At 37.3% G+C, this 25,740-nt stretch overlaps 1 protein-coding gene, 1 long non-coding RNA gene and 1 other non-coding gene across 4 annotated transcripts in view; 2 read left to right on the top strand and 1 right to left on the bottom strand.

Moving 5' to 3' along the window:
- The first annotated feature begins 7,124 nt into the window (after positions 1-7,124).
- Positions 7,125-7,231, top strand: LOC131822881 (U6 spliceosomal RNA). Its single transcript, XR_009350363.1, has one exon. It is a non-coding gene; the product is annotated as a U6 spliceosomal RNA (small nuclear RNA).
- A 934-nt stretch (positions 7,232-8,165) lies between these two features.
- The window catches only part of TNIP3 (TNFAIP3 interacting protein 3), a 101,179-nt gene continuing 83,604 nt past the window's right edge, over positions 8,166-25,740 (bottom strand). Inside the window, exons 10-14 of one of the 2 annotated variants that reach the window (XM_059169341.1) lie at positions 25,564-25,689; positions 21,256-21,306; positions 20,288-20,341; positions 17,309-17,369; positions 8,166-9,771 (exon numbers count right to left, since the gene is read on the bottom strand). In XM_059169341.1, the coding sequence (XP_059025324.1) occupies positions 9,740-9,771; positions 17,309-17,369; positions 20,288-20,341; positions 21,256-21,306; positions 25,564-25,689 (324 nt within the window). In that variant the 3' untranslated portion in view covers positions 8,166-9,739. Of the gene's footprint in view, positions 9,772-17,308; positions 17,370-20,287; positions 20,387-21,255; positions 21,307-25,563; positions 25,690-25,740 lie in introns of both variants that reach the window. The other variant, XM_059169334.1, reaches the window with a different exon arrangement.
- LOC131828616 (uncharacterized) lies at positions 16,451-23,603 on the top strand. The gene is made up of 3 exons (XR_009352514.1): positions 16,451-16,746; positions 22,449-22,658; positions 23,274-23,603. It is a non-coding gene; the product is annotated as an uncharacterized LOC131828616 (long non-coding RNA).

Genomic DNA, 25,740 nt, shown 5'->3' with positions numbered 1-25,740 from the left:
CCTTCCTTCTTCCCTCTCTCCCTCTCTCCCTTCCTTCCATCCATCCTTCTAGATAGAATGAAAAATAAATACAAAGATGGATATATATATATATTTATATAGATATAGATATATTTAGTTGAGACTGTACATAGGTCTTCCATCTCTTACCCGAAATTTTACCTGAACCAAAATATGCTTGGGAATTGAGAATTGATTAGCTATGTAAAGATAATATGATATAACTATATATTACATAATATCCCCAGTGTGGGCTAGGGTAGGACCCTTCAATCAAATACATTAATATTACATTTTGAAGTTCACAATAAATAAGATAAATAGGGACTATAAATAGCCTTATATGAATTCAGGTCATATTTAGCTATTAAATGAGTTACAAAATAATTTTTATTACTTGGACTTTCTAAATTTCAGAATTGCAGATAATGAATTATGAACCTAAGTCCATGTTTTAAAATGGTGATTTTTCTTTACTTAGAGCTAAATAAACATTCAAATATGTTAAAGTTTTGTAAATAATTTTATTTTATTTTTATTTTTTAAAAAGATTTTATTTATTTATTTGACAGACAGAGATCACAAGCAGACAGAGAGGCAGGCAGAGCGAGAGGAAGGGAGGGAAGCAGGCTCCCTGCCGAGCAGAGAGCCCAATGATGCGGGGCTCAATCCCAAGACCCTGGGATCATGACCTGAGCTAAAGGCAGAGGCTTTAACCCACTGAGCCACCCAGGCGCCCCAATAATTTTAATAATAACAAATGGCTCTTACATGTTTCTTAATTTATTTAACAACTCTCGTGTAGACCTTTGATTACATTACCGACTCTTTAGATTCTTAGAAGAGGACTTTATGGGATCAAAGACTGGAGGGTTATTAAAACACATAATACATGGCATCAACTGCTTTCCAGAAAAGTTTAACTAATTTACATTCTCACTAGTAATACATGAAAATTCCAGGCTCATTTTAGATAGCATAGAACGTAATTCCTTAACAAATATTTATTAAATAAACGTGTTTTTAAAGATTTATTAAAACTATTTATACATTAGAGTTTCAGATAATTGTCCATCATATTTGATATACATATGTATTTCTTGTAAGTGTTTACATATTTATATTGTTTTAAAAATAGTCACCGGGGCACCTGGGTGGCTCAGTGGGTTAAAGCCTCTGCTTTCGGCTCAGGTCATGATCCCAGGGTCCTGGGATCGAGCCCCGCATCAGGCTCTCTGCTCCGGGAGAAGCCTGCTTCCTCCTCTCTCTGCCTGCCTCTCTGCTTACCTGTGATTTCTCTCTGTCAAATAAATAAATAAAATCTTAAAAAAAAAATAGTCACCTATATGTTATATGTAAATACCACATATAGTATTTATGATTTTTATGGTTCATGCTTACATACATGTTTCCTCATGTATATTTACATATTTATAGTTGCATTTTATAGATTGAATAAGTTGGTTTTAGTTGTTGTTTCTTCCATTTTGGTAAATACTGCTTTTAGGGTTTTATATTTTTCTTTTTACTATTTAATCCATCTAGAATATATTCTTTAGCTGCAAAGTATCTTTAAAACATTTTTTTTCAGACTTTCACATGGGTGATATATTTTCTGAGCTCCTGTATATAGGAACTCATGGTACAAGATTTTGGCAAGTATACTGGGTCACAGTATTTTCTTTTCAATATTTTATAAGGATCCTCTCTGACTTTTGACAGTTGGTCTGGCTCAGAGAGGTGCTCTCAGCCATCTAGAAAGCTTAGGAATACAGTCCTCACCCTCTGAGGAAAGGGCCACATGGCTCAACATGGCTGGTGCTGGGTCAATAATGAGAAGGTCCTCAGTCAAGTATCATCCTCAAAAAATCAAAGACAGTAACTGTTAATAGAGGAAAAAGTGAAGAAAAAAGGCAACTATTTTTCTTAAGAAAGCTTGTAAAGGGTAAAAGAAGAAAATCCAGTGATTTTGGTGAATGCCAGTACAGCAGAGCAAAGATAGCCATTTTTTTCCTATGGGTTCTCAAAGCTGACCTTATGCTAGTAACGAACAGAGAAACTTCTTAGGCTGTGAACTCTGTGCTAAGAACATGATGACTCATTCCATGAGCCATTCAGATAGCATTTTGCCATCTGTGGCTGGCCTTGTTCATGGTTACCATGTAGCTTGTCCTAGGTGCTAATTTATCAGAGGACCTCAAGGCTTCAAAGACATTGGCACTTAAGTTGGCTTCTGGCTGTAATGTTCCTGGGATTCTCAACTAAATGATGCTCATTGGTTTTGGTCATGGATGTGTCAGATGATGGGTGTTCGTTGATGTCACCCTTCCTTGAACTCACCTATTAACCCTCCATCTTCTCTTATTAGTCTGCCAGCTCCTTTCCCGTTACTCCTAGAGACTAGTGAAATCAGAAGACTGTGAAGGGAGCTTAGATGAGAATGCAAGGAGAATTTTTTTTAGGGCCACTACATTCTGAGTTCTCCTTCTGATTCTAGCAATCCTCTGTCCAAGAACATGCAAAAGCCACACTGGCATGACTATTTCTAACTTTTACGAGTGACATGTAACATCCTTAGCAATCAATTTGGATATCCCTTATAAAGAATCTAATGGAGTTCCTGGGTGGCTCATTCGGTTACACTGTTGACTATTGATTTCCAATCAGGTCACGAACTCAGGGTCCTGGGATAGAGCCTTGCACAGCTAGGAGTCTGCTTGAGATTCTCTCCCTTTCTCTTCACCTCTGCTCCTTCCCCTGCTGGCTCTCTCTCTCTCCCTAAAATAAATAAATCTTAAAAAAATAAAAAAGAATCTGAAAGGTACTAGGTGGCATGTTTATTGGTACAAAAGGACTTTCAGAAAGTTACCAGAAGAAAAAAACAGTTTTATCTAAAGCTCAGTTCTTTCATTTTTACATTTGTTAGAATATTTTCATCATCTATTTAGTGCTCTACTTAAAAAATATATGTAATACTTATATATATGCTGTCTTCACAGATTGATTATAAAGGAAAAACATTTAGATTTTATGCTTTTTACCACTAATTTCCTATTACTTTAATAACTTCAGGTGTATATATGGAATATTTATACTTTTAATTTTTTTTAAAGATTTTATTTATTTATTTGACACAGAGAGATAGCAAGAGAGGAACACAAGCAGGGGGAGTGGGAGAGGTAGAAGCAGGGCTCCCACTGAGCAGGGAGCCTGATGCAAGACTCGATCTCAAGACCCTGGGATCATGACCTGTGCCAAAGGCAGAAGTTTAACGACTGAGCCACCCACGTGCCCCATATTTCTACTTTTGAAATAACCTAATTAGGAACTTGATGAAACCAATCAACAATTTAATTGTGTTTTGGAAACTGGAGGTGCCTTGCAGACATTATTATCAAGAATGTGCTTGAAGATGGTTGACTCTAGAATATTGACTAAAATGTCCAAAATTCCCCTACATAAAGTGGCATATGTAAGTTTGGCTTCATCAGGACCCTACAAACTAGAAAATTATATAAAAAATTATATAAAAATTATACTAGGTTGGTAACTCTATATCTACAGTGTGATTCAGTTTCTCCTTCCATGATATGATTTGTTTTTTTAAGGGAGATAACATGAAATCTGACTTTTACCTGAAGTTCTTCTGAATTGCAAGATAGAATAAAAATAAAAATAAGGATTTTGTGCAATGGCCAAAATGTAAAATGCTCTCAGATTGAAAAGATAAACACTGTTTACTCAGTCTTTGGCTTTGAACTGTGACCTGTATATTATAAAAGTAATGAACCATTCAGATTTGCAAAACTGGAACATAAACTCTAGGAGAGGTTCCTAGGGCATTATAGAGCAACTTATATAAAATTTAATATAATTTCAGTGTATTATTTATATACGTTCAGTATGTGATTTACATTGATACTTGAAAGATGAGTGAAAAGGTAAATGAAAAATAAGAGTATAATGTAAAGAAAAAAAGACAAGTGCTACTCCATTATCTTCCTGTATGTTGCATTGTCCAGGATTGGCTGGTGTCCCTCTATTGTTCCTTTGTAGACCGACTGATTTTCTTTTAGCTTGGAAACCTGTATGAGGATTTTCAAATTTATGATTATTACCTTATCTTTATCATTCAGCTTTTTCAGAATGTGTCCAGATATTCTGTTTTGTTTCACTCTTTCTGGATCAGGATAACCCTTTCAATCTGCATGCTTTGATCCATTTTCAGTCATGTTCACTGTGAACACCATTGTTACTCCTTGTTGGTTTTGCTGGGGCTTCCATCCAAACTGATCTTCCCTTGTATGAGTCACCTTTTATTTGGCATATCACACCCATTCATGGGGCTGGGCTTCCTCCCATCATCTGCACCTGTCCATCCCATCAAGGTGTATACCTCTTTTTTTATTTACCTCCTTTTTTCGTCCTTCTACCCGGTCCCACACCACAAGAAGCTAATCTTAATGATATGTGGTATCATAACCTTTTCCGTGTTTGGTCTAACTTTTAATAAGCCTAATATATCTAAATTTAGTAGAGAATTTGGAATTTTATGCCTCTATCTTGCAGAGATTCATCTTGAGTGGCATCGGATTTTTGTGTTAATTCTATGTATGTTCTCCTTATCAACATAACATAACATTTTAACACAGTGAGAACAATCCACGATATACCTTTTGCAATTTGCTATGTGACATGAAGAGATAAGAGAAGTGTCCCACAGTAAAAGCTGAGTTGGACAAAACATCTTACATTCATGGAGATGGGGAATCCTCTCCTGCACAGCTGGGTTAAAATCACTTTCCCACCTACCAAGCACACTTTGGGAAATGTTACCCAAGAGAAATTTCTTCCACTATCACAATAAGCAGAAGGAAGCTAACAAATCCCAACCACCACCTAGGGAGAAACGTGACGTGTGTGATATGAATTGGTTTTTACAAAAATCTTCTGAGACTGTTTTCTTGTTGTCCTTTTTCAGTTACGGAAACCGAGGTTCACTAGTTTAGGCTCCCTTGTTCATAGTCACAGCTGGTATAACCAGGCGCAGAATCTGTGCCTGACTCCAATACCATACTCTTTCTATAAAATGTTGCTATACCCACTCATTACATTCTTTCTGATAAAAGTGGCTCTCTTGAAGGATTTGGGATAAAAGGTCTTAAGCTACCTTGACTCCTTCTGTTGGTAAACAACAAAAAACAAACAAAAAACCCATAATAACTTATTTTTACTTGATTTTTTTTCATTTGACTGGAAAGCAATTTCACACATCCTGTCTCCCCAGTTGGTGGAGGAGGTGAAAGAAATAGATGTTAAATTATCTGGTGCTGAAGCAAGAAAGAACGACCAAAGGAAAGTTAAAAGTTTGCAGAATAGTATTAATGATAATTTTCTTTAGGAAAACATGATGAAACTGGGAAAAAAATTAATTTAAGTCAGAACATTGGCTCTCCACTTCCTGTATTTAAAAAAAAATACATTTTAATTTTGTAAGTTTTCTTAATAATGAATCTATATTCTGAGACTAACCTTTAATGCCTTATGGGAAAGATGGATTTTTGTCAAACTGCTAGAAACTTATCGAGCTAGAAATAATATAAAAGTGAATTAAAGGCTACTTGTCCTTTCATAGGAAATGATTCTAGATTCTGCTGATTATTGAAAGAACACATTTTTGTAAAAAGGAAAACTTATAAAATGTTGCTAGAGCACGTGAATATGTTAATATCTTGCTCAGTATAAATTGCCAAATTCTGACTCTCTTCTGTGCTTTGTGTAAAAATATGATACTTCTGAAGACACTGAAAGGCCAAAAAATATGTTGGAAATTAAAAGGAGCTTCACTCACCCTGGCTTCAGAGCCTCCTGCCTACAGCTGCTAGAATAATTCTCCTTAGACAGTAAAAAGAATAGAAAGTGTCTCTGTTGCTTTTGCATGTCCCATCACTGCACACACATTTTCACAAAAACAAAACAAATTTCTAGTAAATGACATTGACAAAGGATAACATCCAAAATAGATATTTGATCAAGATGAGAATTAGGATATGTGTAGAATTGATCAAATATAAGTAAAACTATACTGATTTTGAAGCATTCAGGAATTTTATCTTAACTTCTCATTAAGGAACTACTCTGCATTTGAATGAACATTCTGCTACAGAATAATGGGAATTTTATAATGTGAGTTTAACTTTGCTGAGGAAAAAACCATCATCCCACTGAGATGTTAAAGGAGAATTCATTTGGTATTGTTCTTATACAAAAGAATCCTATTTCCTATAATTTATTTATTAACAACCTATGAAAATGTAAATGATCAGTTACATGCAAGTTAGCACTTCAGAAAAAGAAATAAGGAAGTTAGACATGGGCTTTGGTGGTTTTATTTCATTGGAACTTTTCCCAAGTTTGCCTAGTTAAAATATTTTCCTAGGGGGCTTTTCCTAAGGGGCTTTTGTATTTTATTTTTTATTATGGTGTTTTCCACTTTAAAGATATTAAAATATACTGCACAATGATCCAAAGTAATATTTTGTAAGACTGGCAAGCATAACATTTGAATTAACTTATCTGATTATATTATTACAAGGCTTGTTTTCCACTTTAAAATATATCATTAAAAATGTGTGTGTGTAACATACATATGTGTTCCTCACAATATCCTTGACAGTCTCTGAGCTTTAACTCTCACGTGTGTAATTTAAGGTTCTTTTGTTTCAAACTAGAGAAACTCTGACTTCAAGAATTGATTGGAGAGACACCGGATTACTCACATCAAATATATGAAACTTGCAGAACATGATCAAATGTAAGGACCATGGCCTCCCCAGGACTATGCGGGCTTGAAATTCAAATTTCAGCAACAGGGTGTCCAGTTAGCCTGGTTTGGATCACATGGTTGCCTCTTGACTAGAACAGGCCAGGGCACTTTAGATCATACTGGGTCCAATGAGGAAAGGGTAACTTTCCTAAAGCATACCCAGGTGCTATTCCAGGGGGTTGGCGGTGGGGGGTGGCGGGGGAGGAATGGTTATTTGGAAGCCAAGAAAGGAATGGGCTGATGTTTGCTGTTGCCTAGACATTTTGGAAAACAAGTGGGTATTCATCTAATAATTGTTGTGCTGACTTAGGCAGCACATATACTAAAATTAGAGTGATACAGAGAAGATTGGCATGGCCCCTGAGCAAAGATGACACATGAATTGGTGAAGCACACCATGTTTGTTTGTTTTTTTTAAATTTAAAAAAAATTTTGTAAAATTGAATTATTGAGTTGGGAGGTCATATGTCTTTTTAGATATGATTTCATTTATGACTGAGCTACGTAAAAGTATTAATACATGAAAGTGACCAGTCAGACCCATACTTCCACCATGTAATGCACTTGAACATTAAGGGATAGAGCTCAGTAAATAAAGAAAATCACCTGGAAGTATGTTCATGCTTCATATTAGCAATTTAGTCCAAAATATCCTTTCTGTCAGAAAAATGGAGTAAAAATAAACTATGCTAGTAGCATCAGAGGCTGGCCGAACTCCCAGACTTAACCAGACCTGAAGGTCCGAAGGAAGGTTTTTTTTGTTTGTTTGTTTGTTTTTTACTCCATGTCACAACCAAGACAAGGTGAATACATCATTTTCTTCATGTGATACCTTCAAGGTTAAATTCTCCATGATTGTCAAAAACTTAAAATGTGCCCTTGTCTTCCATTTCCTCAATAAAAGAGACTGTGTGGTATGATTTCCTCTCCTACAAAGGGACACAGCTCTTCCTCACCTAATTTCCAGAAATTGTGTGTGATAATGAAGCAAGGGCCACAGCTGAGGATGAAGCATGAGCTGAGACAGAAGTCCCCAAACAAATGATTTGGAAAGAGGAACACAGGAGGGACTGACTGGCTCTTGGGCCGGGGCTGTAGAAATCTGTCTTCTTGTAGAAATTCTCTTTTGTTGCACTCTGGGCAAGGGGTCCTCTTCCCACATTTGCAGTCACCCACTGGGAATTCAAATTAAATTAGGTCTCACTTAAATTGGAGTTTTTCCCATTACATTAGCATTTGCATAATCTTGCCAATGTTTGCCAACTTGCTAATTAATAATAGGATGACTTCAGTAATAGTAATAGGATGGTTAAATCATGTTTAACCTAGAATGAGGCTATCAAAGGGTACGTTTTGCGTATATGTTCAGTTTTTATTCCTATAGGCACATCTCAGTTGGCAAACTTAATCCACCACTGAAAGGTATTATTGAAATGACTATTCCACAAATCTGAGGAAATGGAAATTAAAAAAAAAAAAAAAAAAGCTTTGATGAAACTGACTTGTAAACCCCATTGATGAAACTGACTTGTAAACCCCATTGTTTTTCTGATTCACTTATGCTGAAGAATTGCTCAAGGATGATTTGTCTCTTTAATAAGTAGCAGCAAAAACAAAGCTTAGGAGAATTAATGTAAGGAAGGATAATTCTTTCTCAGGAATTATCTTCCTAGTCGCCAGACCCCGGCTGAAAGTATTTAACTTTCTAAGGCTGGTTCACCTTCCCATTACACAAAGCTGCGAGTATATTCAGGAGTTGAAAAAAAAGAAGAGTCTGAGCTGGAAATAAGTAGTTTAACTTCTGGAAGCTGGAGCCAAAGAGTTTCAGAGTTTCAGCAGTGTGTCGGATGGTTTCATTTGACTGCAGCTTCAGCAGATGCTCCTAGTTTTCTTTAGGTGCTTCTAGGATTACATATATCCATGGGTCTCACACTTCTACATCTCCTCACAAAGAGGACCTCCAGTTGGTCCTAGCAGAAACCTTATTAAATGGATGAACGTAATACTTTTAAATCTGCTTAGTCTTTAGACATCTGTCATGTCACGGTAAAATTTAATTACAATAGAATCTGGATACATTCATTTCTCAATTTTATAGGTTTGAGGAGTCAGACGTGTTGTTCATCAATAGTTACTCAAATCCATGGGAAATAAAAACAGATTCCACCCTAAATCCATGTGTCTCCAAACTACTACTGCAGTACATATGAACACAGCGAAGCCATCAACATCACAGTGGAGTTTTGTCTTTCATAAACTATCCCACCGAAGAATGAAGGAAGCTCACAATTTCTCTATCTGCCTTATGGGAATGATCTGTTCAAAGCATAGTTTCAAGGTTACCATTTTATTCAGATTGAACCATCCATTTAGTTTAAGGAGGTCTATACATGTCTTCAGTCCTATTCATAGGTTCACCAAGACCAACAATGACGAGCACAGTACCTAGTCACACTGGCTAAAGAACCAAGCCCCGACAGAAATCATGGGAGCAATGTTACAAATTTATAACTGCAGTAACTCTTCCCCCAGGGAATATATATTTCAATCAACATAGAATATTACTGTACCAAAAGTGGAGTTGCTGAAATCATGAGATCAGCCTCTGTAAGTCCAACAGCAATATGCTGAAGAGAGTTTCAAAGAATGGTGCATAATCCATCTGCTAAATCTCATTTCGAGGAAACTGGACATTGCATTTGGTTGTGTAATGCTGGCTTCTCAGATTTGATCAGGATCTTAGCTGTCCCAAGTCTTTTCCTCTCTCTGTGCCAAAGGGAAACACCACCACGCACGAATCATGGAGTAGAGGATGTGCAGTTGTGTCAACATAAGCCACCAGTAAAAAGAAAAATGAGGGTCGTCAGCCAAGCTCTCCCTCTGGGTCGAGTGTTCCTCTACTTGCGTGTGCTTCTACTGATTGACTTTCTTTTCTGAGGAGAAACCTATGAAAAACAGAGAAATGTTTCAGATTAAAAATTAAAAATTTATTTCTCTTCTTCTGGCTCAGGGCTAACATAAACTTTGAGGTTGGCAAAAAAAAAAAAAAAGATAAAGAGAAATATTTTATTCATGAGCTCCCACAAGTTTACACTGAAAAAATCAAGAGGCGGGAAATGGAGGGTTATTATTTTAAGCATTGACATATGCTTACCACTTTGTGAAATCAGCTGTGGCCTAGTTCTACTCATGCCTGAAGAGGAATATTCTGTACTACTTCTTATCTCTGTTGGCATTTTGGTAGCTCAAGCATTTGCTTAGGAAAGTAAGTCATATTTGTTACTATTAGGTTTAGTGCTTAGCCCAGGGAAGATAATTACCACATAAACTACTTTAAGTATGGCAAAGGGTACATTATTGTCAGAGCAATAGAAAAGATCACTGTACTTAAGATGTGTTAATGTACCATGAAGACCAATACGAAAAACGTGGTATATTTCAGTAAGACTAGGATAGAATACCACAAATGAGCACTATAGGGAAGACAAAATCAAAGAGATCTACTCAGGGTGACAAAAAAATACATACAAATTTCAAGAAGTAAGGTATTTTCTTATCCATGATAACAACTGAGAACATGTTAAATGTTCTACACTTGTTGCCCTGTACTTGGTACTTCAAATAAACAAACTTTCAAACTAATGAACTGTTTCCTTTCCAGGCTTAAATAAAATACTCCTCTAAGAATGGTGCCCATTTTACTAAAAAGGTATCTAATATGGTGAGAGCATGACTTTGGACCCAGAAGTATAATCCACTGGTCTTACCAGTCTAAAGTTTAGATTTAATCTATTTATGATACCTACCCCTAGATATCTTAAAACATTAAGAAAAATTAATTTCTCTATAGTTTTTATAGCACTCCTGTGAAATAGATACAGAGGTGAAATCAGTATTCCCATGTTTTAGCAGAGAGAGGTTGTGACCCCTGAGAGGACCCGTGGCAGAATGGAAATGTGAACAAAAGAAAAAAAAAATAGGTCTTCAGTTTCTTGAATGGAAGACAGAATGTGCCTATACAGTGAATGTGGGAAGAGACTTCTGTCATCGGACTTGGCTCCACGGTTCGAATGGCAGGGCAAGAGAAATGCCACCAGAGAAACATGGGTTCTCATAGTGCAGACACAGTCCGCTTTGCCTTACTGGTTGATAAAGAGTTCCAGTAACCGATTGTGTGCCTTATTATTTATTAATGGTATGCGTTACACTCTATGCTTTTATGTTCACAAGAGTGCAGGTTAATTCCCATGATGCTGAAGTGATCTGAACAGGACCCACAGATCTTGGTGGCAGAGGCCATGTCTGACTCTATCTCAAGGATCGGCTGAATCTAAAGTCCTCTACGAGGGGAGGTGCCCCAGAGCAGCAGAGAGGTAAAAGGAGGACTCTGCTCTCTACATGCTCACTCACCTCAGAACGTGCGTGCTCAAGCATCAACAGTATGGAAACGTAGGTAAGTAGACATTCTTCCCAGCTGGGATGCGACATGTAATAGAAACCTCATTTCCCTACAGATTTTTATCTTCGGTTTAAGACAAATATTGCAATTTTATTCACCTAATAGAATTGTGACTAGTCTAAGCTTACTGTGGGCATTTTTCTCATCTAGGTTCTATCTACCTATGTTTATCTATATAAGATGTTAATCAGAATGTTTAGTCTTTGCTTATAAATCAATGTCTGCATAGGAATATATTTACCACCTGTGTTTTGATATGTTCCTGTACATATAATTATACATTTACACTTTATTTAATGTCCATTCGCAAAACCACTTAGTTTACCATTAAGCTGACCTTTATGGCATTATAAGGTGAGGATGCATTTCTCCTGCAATTCTTTCTAAAAATCCAGAAATAGACAGAAAACTATTTGTCTCTAAATTTTGATTATTTTTATTAACTGCTGGTAAGATAATTAAGTATATTTTATAAAAAAATATTCTTAGTATTTTATCCATTTGTATTGAAAATCACGCAAGTATAGTGTCCAAGTTTCTTCTTTCTTACATCTCTTAAGTACCTTCTACTATTTATGCTGATTCCTATATCTCTTCATACCACTGCAAAAAATCCAACTAATCCAGCCATTTTACTGATGTAAAATTATCTGTAATTTTCAGTTATAAAGACAGTTATAAAAAGACACAAACTGAGAATTGCAGATTCTGGCTTTCAGGATAGATCCATTAGAATTTATTTAAATAGAATAGATCTAAATGATGACACTATTATATTTTAATGTAGCATGGAGTTGTCCATATTGCTTGGTGGTTACAGCATGGGCTTTGGAGGCAGACTTCCTGGCTTGTCTGTGTCCTAGCCAATAACCAGCTATGTGGTCTTGGACGAGTGACATTATCTGTTTCTTGGTTTCCAAAATTTTAAAACAGGAACAACAGTAGTACTCATTCCATAGCATTGCTCTAAGGTTTTGATGAACTAATATATAAATATATACAATGCCTAAAATAGTTTCTGGCACATGGCCAATGTTATGGGTTGAATTGTGTGTCCCTCCCCCCAAATGTGTATGTCTTAACCCCTGGTACCTTTGCATGTGACCTTATTTGGAATAGGTCTTTGTACACATAATCAGGTTAATATGAGATTATACTGGATTAGCCTCATCCAATATGACTGGAGTCCTTATAAGTAGATGAAAATTTGGACACAGACCCAGACAAGAGGGAAGAGGGCCATGTGAAGAGTGAGGCTGAGATTGGAGTTATGCTGCCAAAGCCAAGGAACTTCTAGAGCTACCAGAAACAGGAAGAGGCAAGGAAGGAACCTTCCCTAGGGGTTCTGGAGGGAGCATGACCCTGCCAACACCTGGAGCTCAGACTTCTAGCCTCCAGAGTATGAGAGGATAAAATTTCTGCTGTTTTAAGTCATCTAGTATTTGGTGCTTTGTTATGGTAGCCCTAGGAAAGGAATTTAGTCAGTATTCGGTTAATTAGTTATTACTAGACATTAGTAAAGACCAATTATAATAGTTGGGCTTTGATCTCTTATATCATAAAGAAATAATTATGTTTGCTCACAACACAATCTCACGTGCCCACACTTCATGTCTTTCCAAACATGTAAGAATTGAATTCTAGCTCATTAGACAAAGTTCAGCTCTGCAGCATATGAAAAATTTGGAAGGTACAGAAGAGACTGGCATGTGATATAGTTAGAAAACACAGTCTTTCGACATTTCACAAAGAAAGAAACAAAAAACATGTTTTCAAGGTTATACTAACTCTAAAATGCCATAATTGTTCTAGAAACATGGAAGTCATTTTGCATCCCATTCTGATAACAGATGAAATGAGATTAAAATGTTCTGCATAAAATCATGTTTCTTAACAGAAACAGTAACCCCTTAACATCTATAGACTTCAACATATAAAAATGCAATTATTTAGTAATGTGAAGAGAGAAAGCCAAGTAAGTCTTAAATGCCTTAAAAACCTTTATTTAAATCTTGAGTTTTTGTAAGAAGAGTTAATTTCCAATGTGTCTGCAAAGCATTCTAAAATGACCAGAAAATGGGGCGACTGGGTGGCTCAGTCGTTAAACATCTGCCTCAGTTCAGGTCATGATCCCAGGGTCTTGGGATCGGGTCCCACATCAAGCTCTCTGCTCAACAAGAAGCCTGCCTCTCCCTCTCCCACTCCCTTTCTTGTGTTCTCTCTCACTCACTGTCTCTGTCAAATAAATAAATAAAATCTTAAAAAAAAAACAAAAAAACAAAAGAATGTAACTGAGAGCAAAGCTGGAAATACGGTGACCCAAAGACTGCATGATAGTACTCAGTACCTACTGACTTTCTTCTTTGGCCAGGAAGCCCTTCATTCGTTTCCCACTTTTAGAGGACCCTGCTCTGGCCCTCCTCCAGCCACTTTCCTCCCCATTGTAAACCTGCCTCCTTCTAGAACAAGTTCTTCGTACCTACATGAGGAACCTCAAAATTCCTGCCCAAGTGATCCTGTTTCTGCTTCTCAGCCTCATGTGGCCTGAAGCCCAGGCCTGAAGTCCCTCATTATGCTACGCTGTTTGTAGTGTAATGAGGGACATACGGATGTGCCAACTGGGCTGTAGGCAAGTTCACACTCAAGATCCTTCCCAGTGGAAAGGTGGGAAGTAAAGGGGATGGGCCACAGCTCAGGTCCTCCTGGGCCACTGTGTCCTGGTTGGAATGTGAGCATTTTAAATTTCATCTACCCTTCCAGCTATATTTGTCAATAGGAGGATAGACTATAATAGTTTCTACGCTTGATTCATGACGTTTAAATATTGAGCCTGAAGTACGAAGCTCTCCATGTATTCATGCCTCATGTTAAAGGAGAATCTAGTGATCATAGCAATTTAATCATTCATTACCCAAAAGGCTACTGTTCTGCAAACGCTTCCACGTGTAGATGTCAGAGCCACTATTTAAGGTTAGATTCCCGTAAGAGGAATTATAAGGATAGATACTAGGATCATACTACAATGTGCTATATATATTGGGGTCAGAAAAGTAAAATTTGTTGGGAGTCATAGGAAATTAATAAAAACTGAGAACTAGGACAATGTACAAAACACGCACACAGATTAATATTCATTTGAATATCCATATTTCTGAAAGGGTTATTTTCACTGAAATACAAGTAGAAAACTTCCGTACTTATTAAATGAATAAATATTTATAAGAGTTTTAAAAATACTTTCTGTTTATAATTTACCAGAAACAGAGCCTAATTTTTCCACTCATTTTTTTCTTGATTGTTTGAGTTTGGGTATTTATAGCCCAAAACACAGGGTGTGCTGACTAGCAGTGTATTTGTGAATAGTGAAAGATAAACATATTAGCCAAGTATTAAGACAATGAGTAATAACATAACAAAAATGTCTGCTTAACAAAAACTTTTTCAAACTATTTAACGATACCACAAAGTTACTTTTAAGAATTCTGAGCAATTGAGTTGGATCTACGAGCTTTCCAATTAAATGACATAAAGAAAAATAAGAACCACCCCTGAAGTTAAATAATGGCATACGAGGGATTTTTTTTGACAAGGGTGATTTCAGAGTTTTTGCCAAACTGGCTTGAACCTTGAGATAGCATCAGCTTTGAAAGCTAGAAGAGGAGAAATAGAAATCAAAAACAGGTAGATTCCTGAGTAAGGAATTTATTTCTCCAGTGGTTCCCTATCCCTGATCAGCCCTTGTCCCTGCTGCAGACAAGCCACAGTCGTCTGCAGAGCTGGGCTGGTATGCAGAAGGAAAGGGTTCAAACAGCAACATATCCCATCAGTTTCGACAAGGGCTGACAAAGCATGCATTGATTCATAACATATTTATTACATACTTAATCTTACATAATACCTTGTCTTTTCCCTGTGATATTCAAAATACCAAATGAGTAGTACAGATAACACATGTTATGGCTTCATAGGAAGAAAAGATTATTGGGGTTAGATTTAAGTTCTATAATTATGCAAGGTAAATCCCCATTCTCATTTTCTATCTGTCATTATAGAAAACTCTAATATAGTGAGAGAGGTAGGTTTTTGAGGGCACTATAGGATGTGATTCAAAGCACAGGTGTTTTGAAGTCCTATATGACTAGAATCTAATCCCAGGACTAAATTTCATCAACTGTGTGATATATGCATGCTACTTTAATTTTCTCCAAGCCTCAGTTTCCCCATCTGTAAAATGGTACAATATAATAAAACCTATTTTATAGCATTGCTGTGAAGATTAATGCAATGTCCTTAAAAATACTCAGGTTGCTACATAATAGAGGTTTATATTTTACTGTAATTTTACATCTGTAGACTCTTACACAGCATGTTTATGCAACACAAACTTCATTATGTTTCTTCCCAACAGACAAAAATCATTAGGTCTTACATACTGCCTATAACATTCTATTTTTACATATTTAATTTAGTTTCTGAAGGTCATCACAATTCACTTCTACCTTATATAATTATTAGCTTCTATTACACTGGTCCAAGAAGAATCTATTAGTGATACAAAAATGGCTTTATGATATTACTGAATTCTCTACTGCATAATTGTATTTTCTAGTGGTTAAACTCCAATTCAGGGAGAAAATACCTTTAATATTCATTTCAGACCAATATAATATGAAGTGGAAAATTATAATTGGGTGGCAGCTCAGCTATTATACAACAATGGATTTCAAAAACACAGACATTATGCAACAACCATTATGGTTAATAGTATGTCTTTCTAATAAAAGCTCTCTATTATGACTGGAACCCAAGAATTTCATTAAAACCAATGGTTGTATTCATAGTAGAAACAGAAGAAAAAGAGTCCTACAGTTTTCTGATACATACCTAGACATTTTTTTATAGAGTTCTCACTTTTTATCTTTCTTCTCTATAAAGCTGCTATAAGCTATGGCCTTTGCCACTCCTAGTGCTGCTGCGGACACCTGTCCAGGTTGTGTATTGTGCAACTCTAGGAAGCTCAATTTACAGAACTTGAACTTGTGAAGTACACAATCTACAAAACCACATGTGTTATCCCTGGCATTCTATTTCTACTCCATAATGGGCTCCTTGTAGTAAAATCTAGAATTCTATGATCTCAGATCTGAACTAAATGAGATCAAGCTTCAAGTATGGCCTGAAACTGGAATATGGCTCATATTCAGCCTTTCTAGATAGATTAAAGTCTCTGGTAATTAAGAATGTAGGGTCACAGGTGTGTGTCATTTGAGATTTTTAAACACGTAGCAGGCATGGCTGACTTGTGATGAGAATAGAGGTGGGATTACAGTTATAGCCCAGTTTATACAGCCTGTTCCTGAGTGATCTCATGAGAGCACAGAAACAAGCAGGAGAAAGTGTGGCATATTCTGGAAAGAAGAGGAGAACGGTCAACCAAAGAAAAATAAAAGAGTTTTCCATTGTGAGTACTTGAAAGGTGACTTTTTAGTGTTTTTGTTTTGTTTTGTTTTGTTTTTTTCCCCAGCACACTTAGAGGTGGGTGTTGTGGGCTACCTTGGCCTAAACTTGGAGTCTGACATTTAGTCACTTGGGAACACAGTTCTGAGCCTTTGGTTTCCTCTGTCTGTCTGCCAGTGACATTTAAAACATCTGTCTAGCAAACTCAACCTGGAATAGTGGATGTGCATCTGCCCTTTGTAGTGGAATCCCAGAGCTTTGTTGTTGTTGTTACAGTATAGCTTCACTTGAAGTTTTCATTTCTAGCCCCAGATGGAATACTGACTCCGAGCCTGGAATAGGAGCAGAAGCCAGAACTGAGATTCCTACATTTCTGCATTTGAACATTTTCTGTTTCTGAAGGAATTCAAGTTAACCCCAGGTGCATCAAATTAGAGTTGTGTATTCAACACGACTTTATAGAAGGCCCTCCTCGAGTACGAATGAATGTATGTTGAGTAAACATCCCAAAAAGATCCCATTAAAATGTAAACATGAAAGAATGCTCAATACAGCTGTGGTCTTACCATTTGCCTTGTGCTGCACATCTGGCGGAAACTGGTCAGGAGCATACCACTGATAGTCTGGCTGTGTGGAACAATAAAACATTATTATAGCAATATGGACTTCAAACAAAACATAGTGGCATATTAAAAATATAATTATACTATGTGGCTTTTATTACGTAGGCAGCACAAAAGTCCTTTCTATCCAAACCTGTTGCCAATCTTGCTTATTTCTCTTACCTCCTTCATCACTATCCCCATCTCCCAACCCCCCCCTCCCCCACCAAATCCACTTTGTGTTGGCCAGAGTTCCTTCTACTTTGGGGTTGTGGCATTTTTTCTTTTTTTTTTTTAAGCAGATGTGTTTGGGATATCTGCAGAAATATAAATACTTCGGTAAAACTTACTACAGTCCATAAATAAAACAAAGCAGTTTACCATCAATAAGTACTGCGCTTAAAGCACTCACACGGGAGACAACAGAGAGACCAAGAGAACAGTGACAAGTTTAGTGTTTTGGGGTACAAGGAAGAAATCTAAGCCATTCAGTGAGGAGAGCGCTTACAGAGGCTCAGGACAATGAAGCAGGGCTGATCTTTCTCTTCGTTCTGTTCCTCCATAGAAAGTACTCTCTAGATCGTTCAGAGAGTTTAGATTAGAAAGGAGGTAAGAGGTGAGGGTAGACTTGGATTTTTCTTGTGGGATTTTCTTCTAGGCTTCACCAGTTAAGAACACCTAGATATTGGACATTGGGGAACATGTCAAACAAACTACTTTGAGTAAATCATAAACTACTGACCCGAAATTCAAGATAGAGTTCCAAGTCAGAGATAGAGAAATCCAAGATGGAGTACCTCTATAGTTAGCCACTCGGAACAGAGCAACCCAGCCTCCCCTGCCCATGAGGATGGTCTGTCTTTCTGCTTCCAGTGCTCACCCCTGCCTCCTACTCCCCACCTCCCAAGACACACAGAATACAGATCTTTTGTTCTCTTAATTAATTACCTCCTGAAATAACTCCTGAAAATGTCTCTACCGATAAGCCAACAGGGAGAATTTGCAGGGGCTGCCAGACCACTGAAAGTTGCCTTAAAGCTCAATTATCTGACAAGACACTAAGAAACTCTGCATTTAGTACAGTCTGACCCCACTTTACCCCCACTCAGACACCTAGGCTCTTGGCTCATTTTGGTCCACGAAAAAGCTAAAAGAGGAAATGAGATCACCTCTGTTTTTTATCTCCTCGTTTATTTTTAGATGTCTCAAAGAACACATAGGATAAGTGACGTGAGCCTCAGTTTTAGATTCCAGGAGAGTTGCCAAAAGAAGGCAAATATACTGTAATTTTACAAACACTACTGCTTGTCCTTTAATTCAGGCTTAGAAATAAGCATAAAGCATGAACTGTTCTTTTAAAATGAACTCCAGGAGTGAAATTCTACTGTTACACCAAGATTCTGTTTGACTGAACACTGCCTGATAATGTAGGCCATTATACATGGCTTGGAATCTTTTTCAAATACAAGACTTTATTTGGTGATAATTTTACATGGTCTGGACAAGGTATTGCCTCTTATAATTGATTGGGCAAGTCTGATGAGATTTTATAATAGGTGAATTTCTGTCTTCTTTTCATAAATGAGTATTTGAAGAAAACAGTCATTTTTACTTCTAGATAAACTTGCATGACTCATTGGTTTTATTGTTAACCTTTCACAAGAATATTTCTCCAATTCCTGCACCTGTAGGAGCTCAATCCAAAGTGAACTCTTATCTCTTTATGTTTCCCACAATATTAATTTACTTCTACATTCTGAAAGACAAAAATTTAAGGAACAATAGCTGTGTTTGGGGATTCCCAGAAGTGTTTCTGGTAAAGATTGAAAAGTAAGCAGACAGGTAAAGAAAAAAGGAAACGGGGCAGGGTGAGCAGACAGAAGTGACAACGGGCGATAACACAAAAAGAACCCAATTCTCAGCAGTGTGCTGTGTGTCACACCAGGGTCAAAGAAGGGATGCTCATTAAATTCTGACATGCCTCTGCCACCCAAAGAGTCATTACCTCCTCCCTTGGGAAAAGGGCTTTGAGTCACACTCAAATACAAAAGTATGGCAAGCAAGAGATTCATGCTCTCCGTAAGTGCTCTGCCAGGAAAATCCCAGTTAAAATCTCAAGATTCTTTGCATAATTAAAAACACAGTTAACACAAAGTAAGGGGGAGGGGAGTTGCCTGAGCATTTCCAAAATGCAGAAAATGCATAATTTTTTTTTCCTGCATAAAGACATTGTCTATGTAGCCAAAACACAGAGTAGAGACCAGCGTCCAGATGGTGGGGGAGGGTGGGGGGAATAGTGCTATGGAGAAGGGAAGGAAGGATGCTTTGGTTCTGGCTTATTCAGGTTGACTGTCCAAATCAATTCAACTCACAAATAATTGCTCCACAGTTCATTTCATTTTGCCTGGCTAGACACAGCCACGGAGAGCAACTTAAGTGGGTCACTTTTGCTGGGATCCTTTAAGAATATCCTTTTAATTGGAAAATGTCAAAGACTATATTGCACAGATGTAGCCATATCCAGTAGTTCAATATAAGTTTACAACTGAAAAAGGCATCTCTCAGACTTGTGATATTCATTTTGGTTCTCTTTATGCACAAAAGCCCTCTTTTGGAAGAGTCAGGTATGTCATTTAAAATGGCCTTTATAAAATGTTGTGTGATCGTTCAATGAATTACAGCTCAATTTGATGCCATTCAGTGAATTTATTTGTATCCACGTGTGTCCTATGGATTCCGTGTCCCAAAAAGTGTAGAGTGTACCATGACCACTGTAACTCTCTAACTTAGAGGCCAAGATAAAAAGAGGCTCTTTCTGTGGACAAGAGTGTGTGTCCAAATTATAGAGACAGACAGCATTTCTACCGGAAAAAAAAAAAAAAAATACTGGCACCTACTAGGTAATATAAGCATTCGTGTGTTGAGACGCAGGCTCTTACTTACTGGGGGCTTCTGTTGATCCCGTGCAGCTCCAGGGCCTGCTGGTGCACATGGATCCTGCCCGTGGGAATTCAAGCCGCAGTTACACATCGGGAACAACATCTGGGGGAGGATAATGTCGTTGGTTCACTGGAAGTGGGTGAAACTGGGGAGTCACACTGACACTTGCTTTATACAACCCCAGGTTTGGCTGAAATCTTAAGGTTCCTTCGAACTCTTTCATAATTCCAACTCAACATAGTGGGAGCACGGATGTGACCTCTGGGCTGACAGCAATGAGGCACCCAGGGAAGATGATTAGCTTCTGATGTTGAAGACATCAGAAACACTTAAATGGTATAGACTGAACTTTATGTGTCTGAGTTATCTTCACAGAGAGTCCTCACTTAAGAAGAACCAGCCATTGAAACCATAAAAGAAGTTTTAACAAGACTCCTACAGCATAATGGAAGTCCAGAGAGGAAATTAAGAATTAAGAGAAATAATATTCATCCCTGAAGCCTACTAGAGAACCAATAGGACAGAACACTTCTGTGCCAAGAAGATATTGTATTTTCTTGAAGAGGCACAAACCTTTGATGTAATTTTCCACTGTACATTGTGTATGCAACTGCAAGAAACACCTAGGAAATATACTTACCAGGTGTTCATGGGTCTATGAAAAAATCCCCATAGACTTCTATGCGCTAAGGCATGTGCTACTGGTAACATGTTCTGGAAAGCATGTGTTTTTCATGAGTGTTAGGGCTGAGAGGCTTTGGTGGAATGTAAGCATTATCTATCCACTGGCATTTTAGTCCCTAAAGCAAAGCCTGGGTTGTTCTTGAACATCTGTAGCAGAGCCTGAATACATCTTTAATTGCAACCATGAGGAACTGCTGTGCCCAGGAATAAATGTGGGGGCAGAACTTAATGTTGCCATTTCAACTACAATCAGAAGATTGGTGAATTCAGGTTAAGGAGTGACGTACCTGTTTTAATTGCTTTTCGAGTTTTTCTTTCTCCATCTGACAAGCCTTTATCTACAGACAAAACAAAGGCATTTGTTTATCGAAAGAGTCCACATGGTTCATTCTAAAGTTACTCTTGACCCAACTGTCAAGATCTGCTCAGAAGCCCCAGGAGTGAAGCACTGATACAGCAGTCATGCCATTGAAAACAGTCACGTTTTGGATTTTCCAGACCCGCGTTGATTCTATCTTGAAAACCCAAGTAAAGTCTGGAAAGTGGAATAATTTTAAATTGTTATTTCAATTTGTTGAAACAACTGTCATTCTCAGTTTTAGGTTGATATTCTGATATACAGACATAAATGTAGAGAAGAAGGAAGAGATAGGAAGAGATAGAGGAAGGAAGAGATAGACACAGAAACAGCTTCCACGGCTTATTGCAAAATTGGAATCCGTCTGCTGTACACTGAAGAGCTACCACAGTCAATGCTAGAAGTTGTGCACGCACTTCCTCCGTGCCGGACACTGATCTACGGCTTTACATGTAATAACTCACTGATTCCTCCCAATGCCTCTATGTGGTACTCAGTGTTATTATCCCTGTTCTACAGATGAGGACACGGAGCTCTGAGATACTGAGGAACTTGTCCAATGTCGCACTGCTATACTTTATGGCTTCTCCCTATTTAAGGCCCAGCAGAGTTACCCACCCTGCGGTTTTTCAACATCCGACACAACTAGAGAAAGCCGTTTTTGTTTGACTCGTTAGTCATGCTCTTGTCATCCCCACCACCCTGTTCCTCATCCATGTAAGGCATATATCCCCACTGAATGATATTGTTTCAAGTCCCGCCACTCTCCTTCCTTTGTCCTCCCATTTAGCATTATACATATTCCATGTGACTTTTTATAGTCCAATGTGTACTGTGTACAATCAGTTCTCATAACCCACAGGAGTTATGTTCTGTAAAGTCACCATGAACATGAAGTGGCGAATGCAACCACTGCTCCTCGGGAAATGCAGGGTTAGGTTCCTACGAGCTTCTGGTCAGACCATTTTTGCTGGCTGATCAGTACAGAATCTTGTTTTATGTGTGTTTCTGCTAAAGGCATCTTATTAAATATAGATTATTGGTCCATTAACATTGAACTCTTGGCCTATAGTATCATGTTATTCCCTGAACGAGCTTGTCTAACATGTCTTTTCTCTGTAGGCACAGCATGGCCTTCTTGTGCTAAAGGAAATGAGGTAGCACCTCAGCACTCTGTGGGGGGCATTTTAAGCAAAGCAATAACCAACAAAAAGGACAAAAATGAGAACACGTGGGATGAAATAAACCACAAAAAAGATAATTGTTATAGTCTGAGAGCTGAAGCAAGGAGGCAAGGCCTTGTTGGACCTCAACTGGGAACAATTGTGCAAGGTGACTCAAGTTTTTTTCTGCTCTGTACATATTCACAAATGGACTTAGGTGGCACCAGTATTGATTTTTGGGGTGACAGATACATTTCAGTGAGTAGACAGATACACCAATATGGAATCCTTAAGGACTATCAGGAATCCACAAGGATAGACTATAAGGAGTCCATATGGATAGGCTATATATGTCTCCCTCATTATATTGTCAGTCTTTAATAGCAAGGATCATTCTTTTAGTTCCTCACGGTATATAACAAATGCCTTGGAGAAATAAAGCATCAAAATTAAATTACAAGGGACTAAATGTGGCATGTTAATTATGTAACTAACTGACTCTGTTTAAAAACTCCCCCTGCCAACAGACTAAAATCATTTTGTGAAAAACCTGTGAGGCATGTCCCGAACTAGATGTTTTTGTATAGGGTTTTTTTTTTTTTTTTTTTTTTTTCATTTCACCCTGAGAACAACTTTGTGAAGTCAGGAGGTGGTGGAAACCATCATCCATATATCTCACAGGTGAGTATACTAAGAGATTTAGAAACTTACTTTTAGAGACAGAGGTTTTAGAATTATAAGAAATATTTTAGAGACCATCTGGTTCAACTTTGTCATTTTACAGGTGAAGAAAACGAAGCGCAGAAAAGTTGGAGAACTTGCTCAGTGTCGTTCCTGATTGTCAAAGCAGGGACAGACATGAAGCTTCTACCCCTACTCCTACTCCTAAGTATCTCTAAGTATCTTGCTCTTTACCACACTCCTATTTTACTAGTCATTGGCTTAAAACATCCTTAGCAATAGAATGTATAAACTCTGGTACACAGGAAACTAGTGCCAGAATAATTTGACCTAAGAATTCCTTTTCTGGACCACAGATAATACGCTATTCAAATAACATCATGCCAATTCTATTGTATCATGGCATTCGATTTGCTGTTAATACATTAAACAAAGTTTGTTAAGCCATCTACTATATCTTTGACTAGAGTGAATGAGATTTTTGAAAAATAAATGGTTGGGGGTGCCTGAGTGACTTCATTGGTTAAGTGTCTGACCCTTGAATTCAGCTCAGGTCATGATCTCAGGGTCATGGGATGGAGCCCTGTGTCAGACTCGTGCCCAGGAGGTAGTCTGCTTGAGATTCTCTGCCTCTTCCTCTACCTCCACCCCTCCCCCAACTCATGCATGCACGAAAGCTCTCTCTCCCTCTGAAATAAATCCTTATTTTTTAAAATGATTTTATTTATTTATTTAACAGAAAGCAAGCAGGAGAACACAGGCAGGGGGAGCAGCAGAAGGGGAGGGAGAAGCAGGCCCCCCACCAAACAGGGAGCCTGATGTGGGTCTTAATCCCAGGACCATGGGATCACGACCCAAGCTGAAGGCAGTAGCTTAACCGAATGAACCACCAAGGGCCCTAAATAAATAAATCTTTAAAAAGATGAAAAATAAATGCTTGGACTATCATCATTTAAAGAAAAATTTTGGTAATTTTAAGGTTCATAAAGATTATCCCTTAGTTTATCAATACAATTATACCATACTCTATGTAGACAATGCATTATTTTGCTGATATCAATTAAAAGTTAGTTTACAGATGACAGAGAAATAAAAATTATTTGTGGATTATAGTCTCTATTTAGATTGTTATGTGTTCCTGGAAGCACTAGAACGTCTACAATGGCAAAGACATTGCCAATCTTAGACACAGATTTATCATCAATCTGAATTTAATATAGTGGAATGAGCAAATTAAAATCTGGCTGGAAGTAAAATAATTAGTGCAGTGACAACTTAGAGGAAATTAACGGAGCTTTGCACATAAGAGATACAAATCAAGAGTGATTTCCTCACCGAGAGTCATCAGAACATTTCCTCGCTCCTCGTTTGTATAAAGTAAGGTGCATGAATCATTTTCAGAAAAGCATTTTATTATACTTTAATGACTATTTTATTTTTTTTAATTTCTTAGAAAATGGTTTGGCCAAATAATTTTTTGCATGTAAGATTAAGAATTCCAAATGAATCCTTGAAAATATGTCACAGAAGAAATTGAGTTTAATTCACAGTATACTTTGTATTTGGAAGAAGAGGATGACAAATAGTTAAACATTTCTTTTGAGACTAAGAATCCTGCAGCTCTGAAGCTGTCACAGTATATCCCACAACAATTTCCTATTTACTGAAAAGCACTGAATGATTTTGCAAATCAAAAATTCTGTGGTTCATTTTCTTAAGCCAAAGTTGTGTTAGCTACATTTTCCTCATTAACATCAATATTTACTCATCATGCCACTTCCTGAGTCTACTTCTAATATATCCTATTACATTTAATTATAATATGTTTACATTTAATATATTCTATTCCAATAAACTACCATTATGTGGCTTCCTTGAGAGTGATCCAGTTACATTTAATCGGGGAACCCACTGAATAAAATTCTCGATTTCACTGTATTTTATATCTATAAATAACTTTTAGAAATATGTATGTTTCTGGAAGACAGGAACATTCCAATATGACCCATCAAAGAAAATGAAAAGAGTTGTAGAAACAAATTCACGATGCTGGAGTGCTTTGGATTTGAATTTTGAGTATTAAGTGGTTCAACTCCCTTTCCACCAAGATAAATATTATGAGAAAAAGATCAAAAGAGTTGAATTTTATAAAAGACTTTGGAATCCAATTTCTTAGGTAACTCCTTAATAGATTTAAGTTAAAAGAAATCGCCAGTCATTTTCATCTCTTTACAAGATTGTTTAAGAATGATTTCATCCCAGGTGCTTACCTCTCAAAGAAAATCAATGTCAATTAACAGAAGCCAAAGTCTTGGATATTTTTAATGAAAAAAAAAAAAAAAACAAAACCCACATACATGTGCTGGCAAAGATTATTTTGTTTTGACTTATACCTGAGAATTCAGCCTGTTCAACTGGGATTGAGAAGTTCGATTAATTTGCTGCAGCTCCTCTTTCTCTTGATTAAGTCTTTCTCGGTCTGATCGCTCCTTTTTGAAATCTTCTTCATATATTTGCACCTAGGAAATATTGACTTGTTACTGTTGGCAGCCTTTTCTCTAAACTATTAA

The sequence above is a fragment of the Mustela lutreola genome, chromosome 1 (assembly GCF_030435805.1).
Source record: "Mustela lutreola isolate mMusLut2 chromosome 1, mMusLut2.pri, whole genome shotgun sequence".
NCBI classification, from domain to species: domain Eukaryota; kingdom Metazoa; phylum Chordata; class Mammalia; order Carnivora; family Mustelidae; genus Mustela; species Mustela lutreola.
This window is presented reverse-complemented; position numbering and strand designations above follow the sequence as displayed.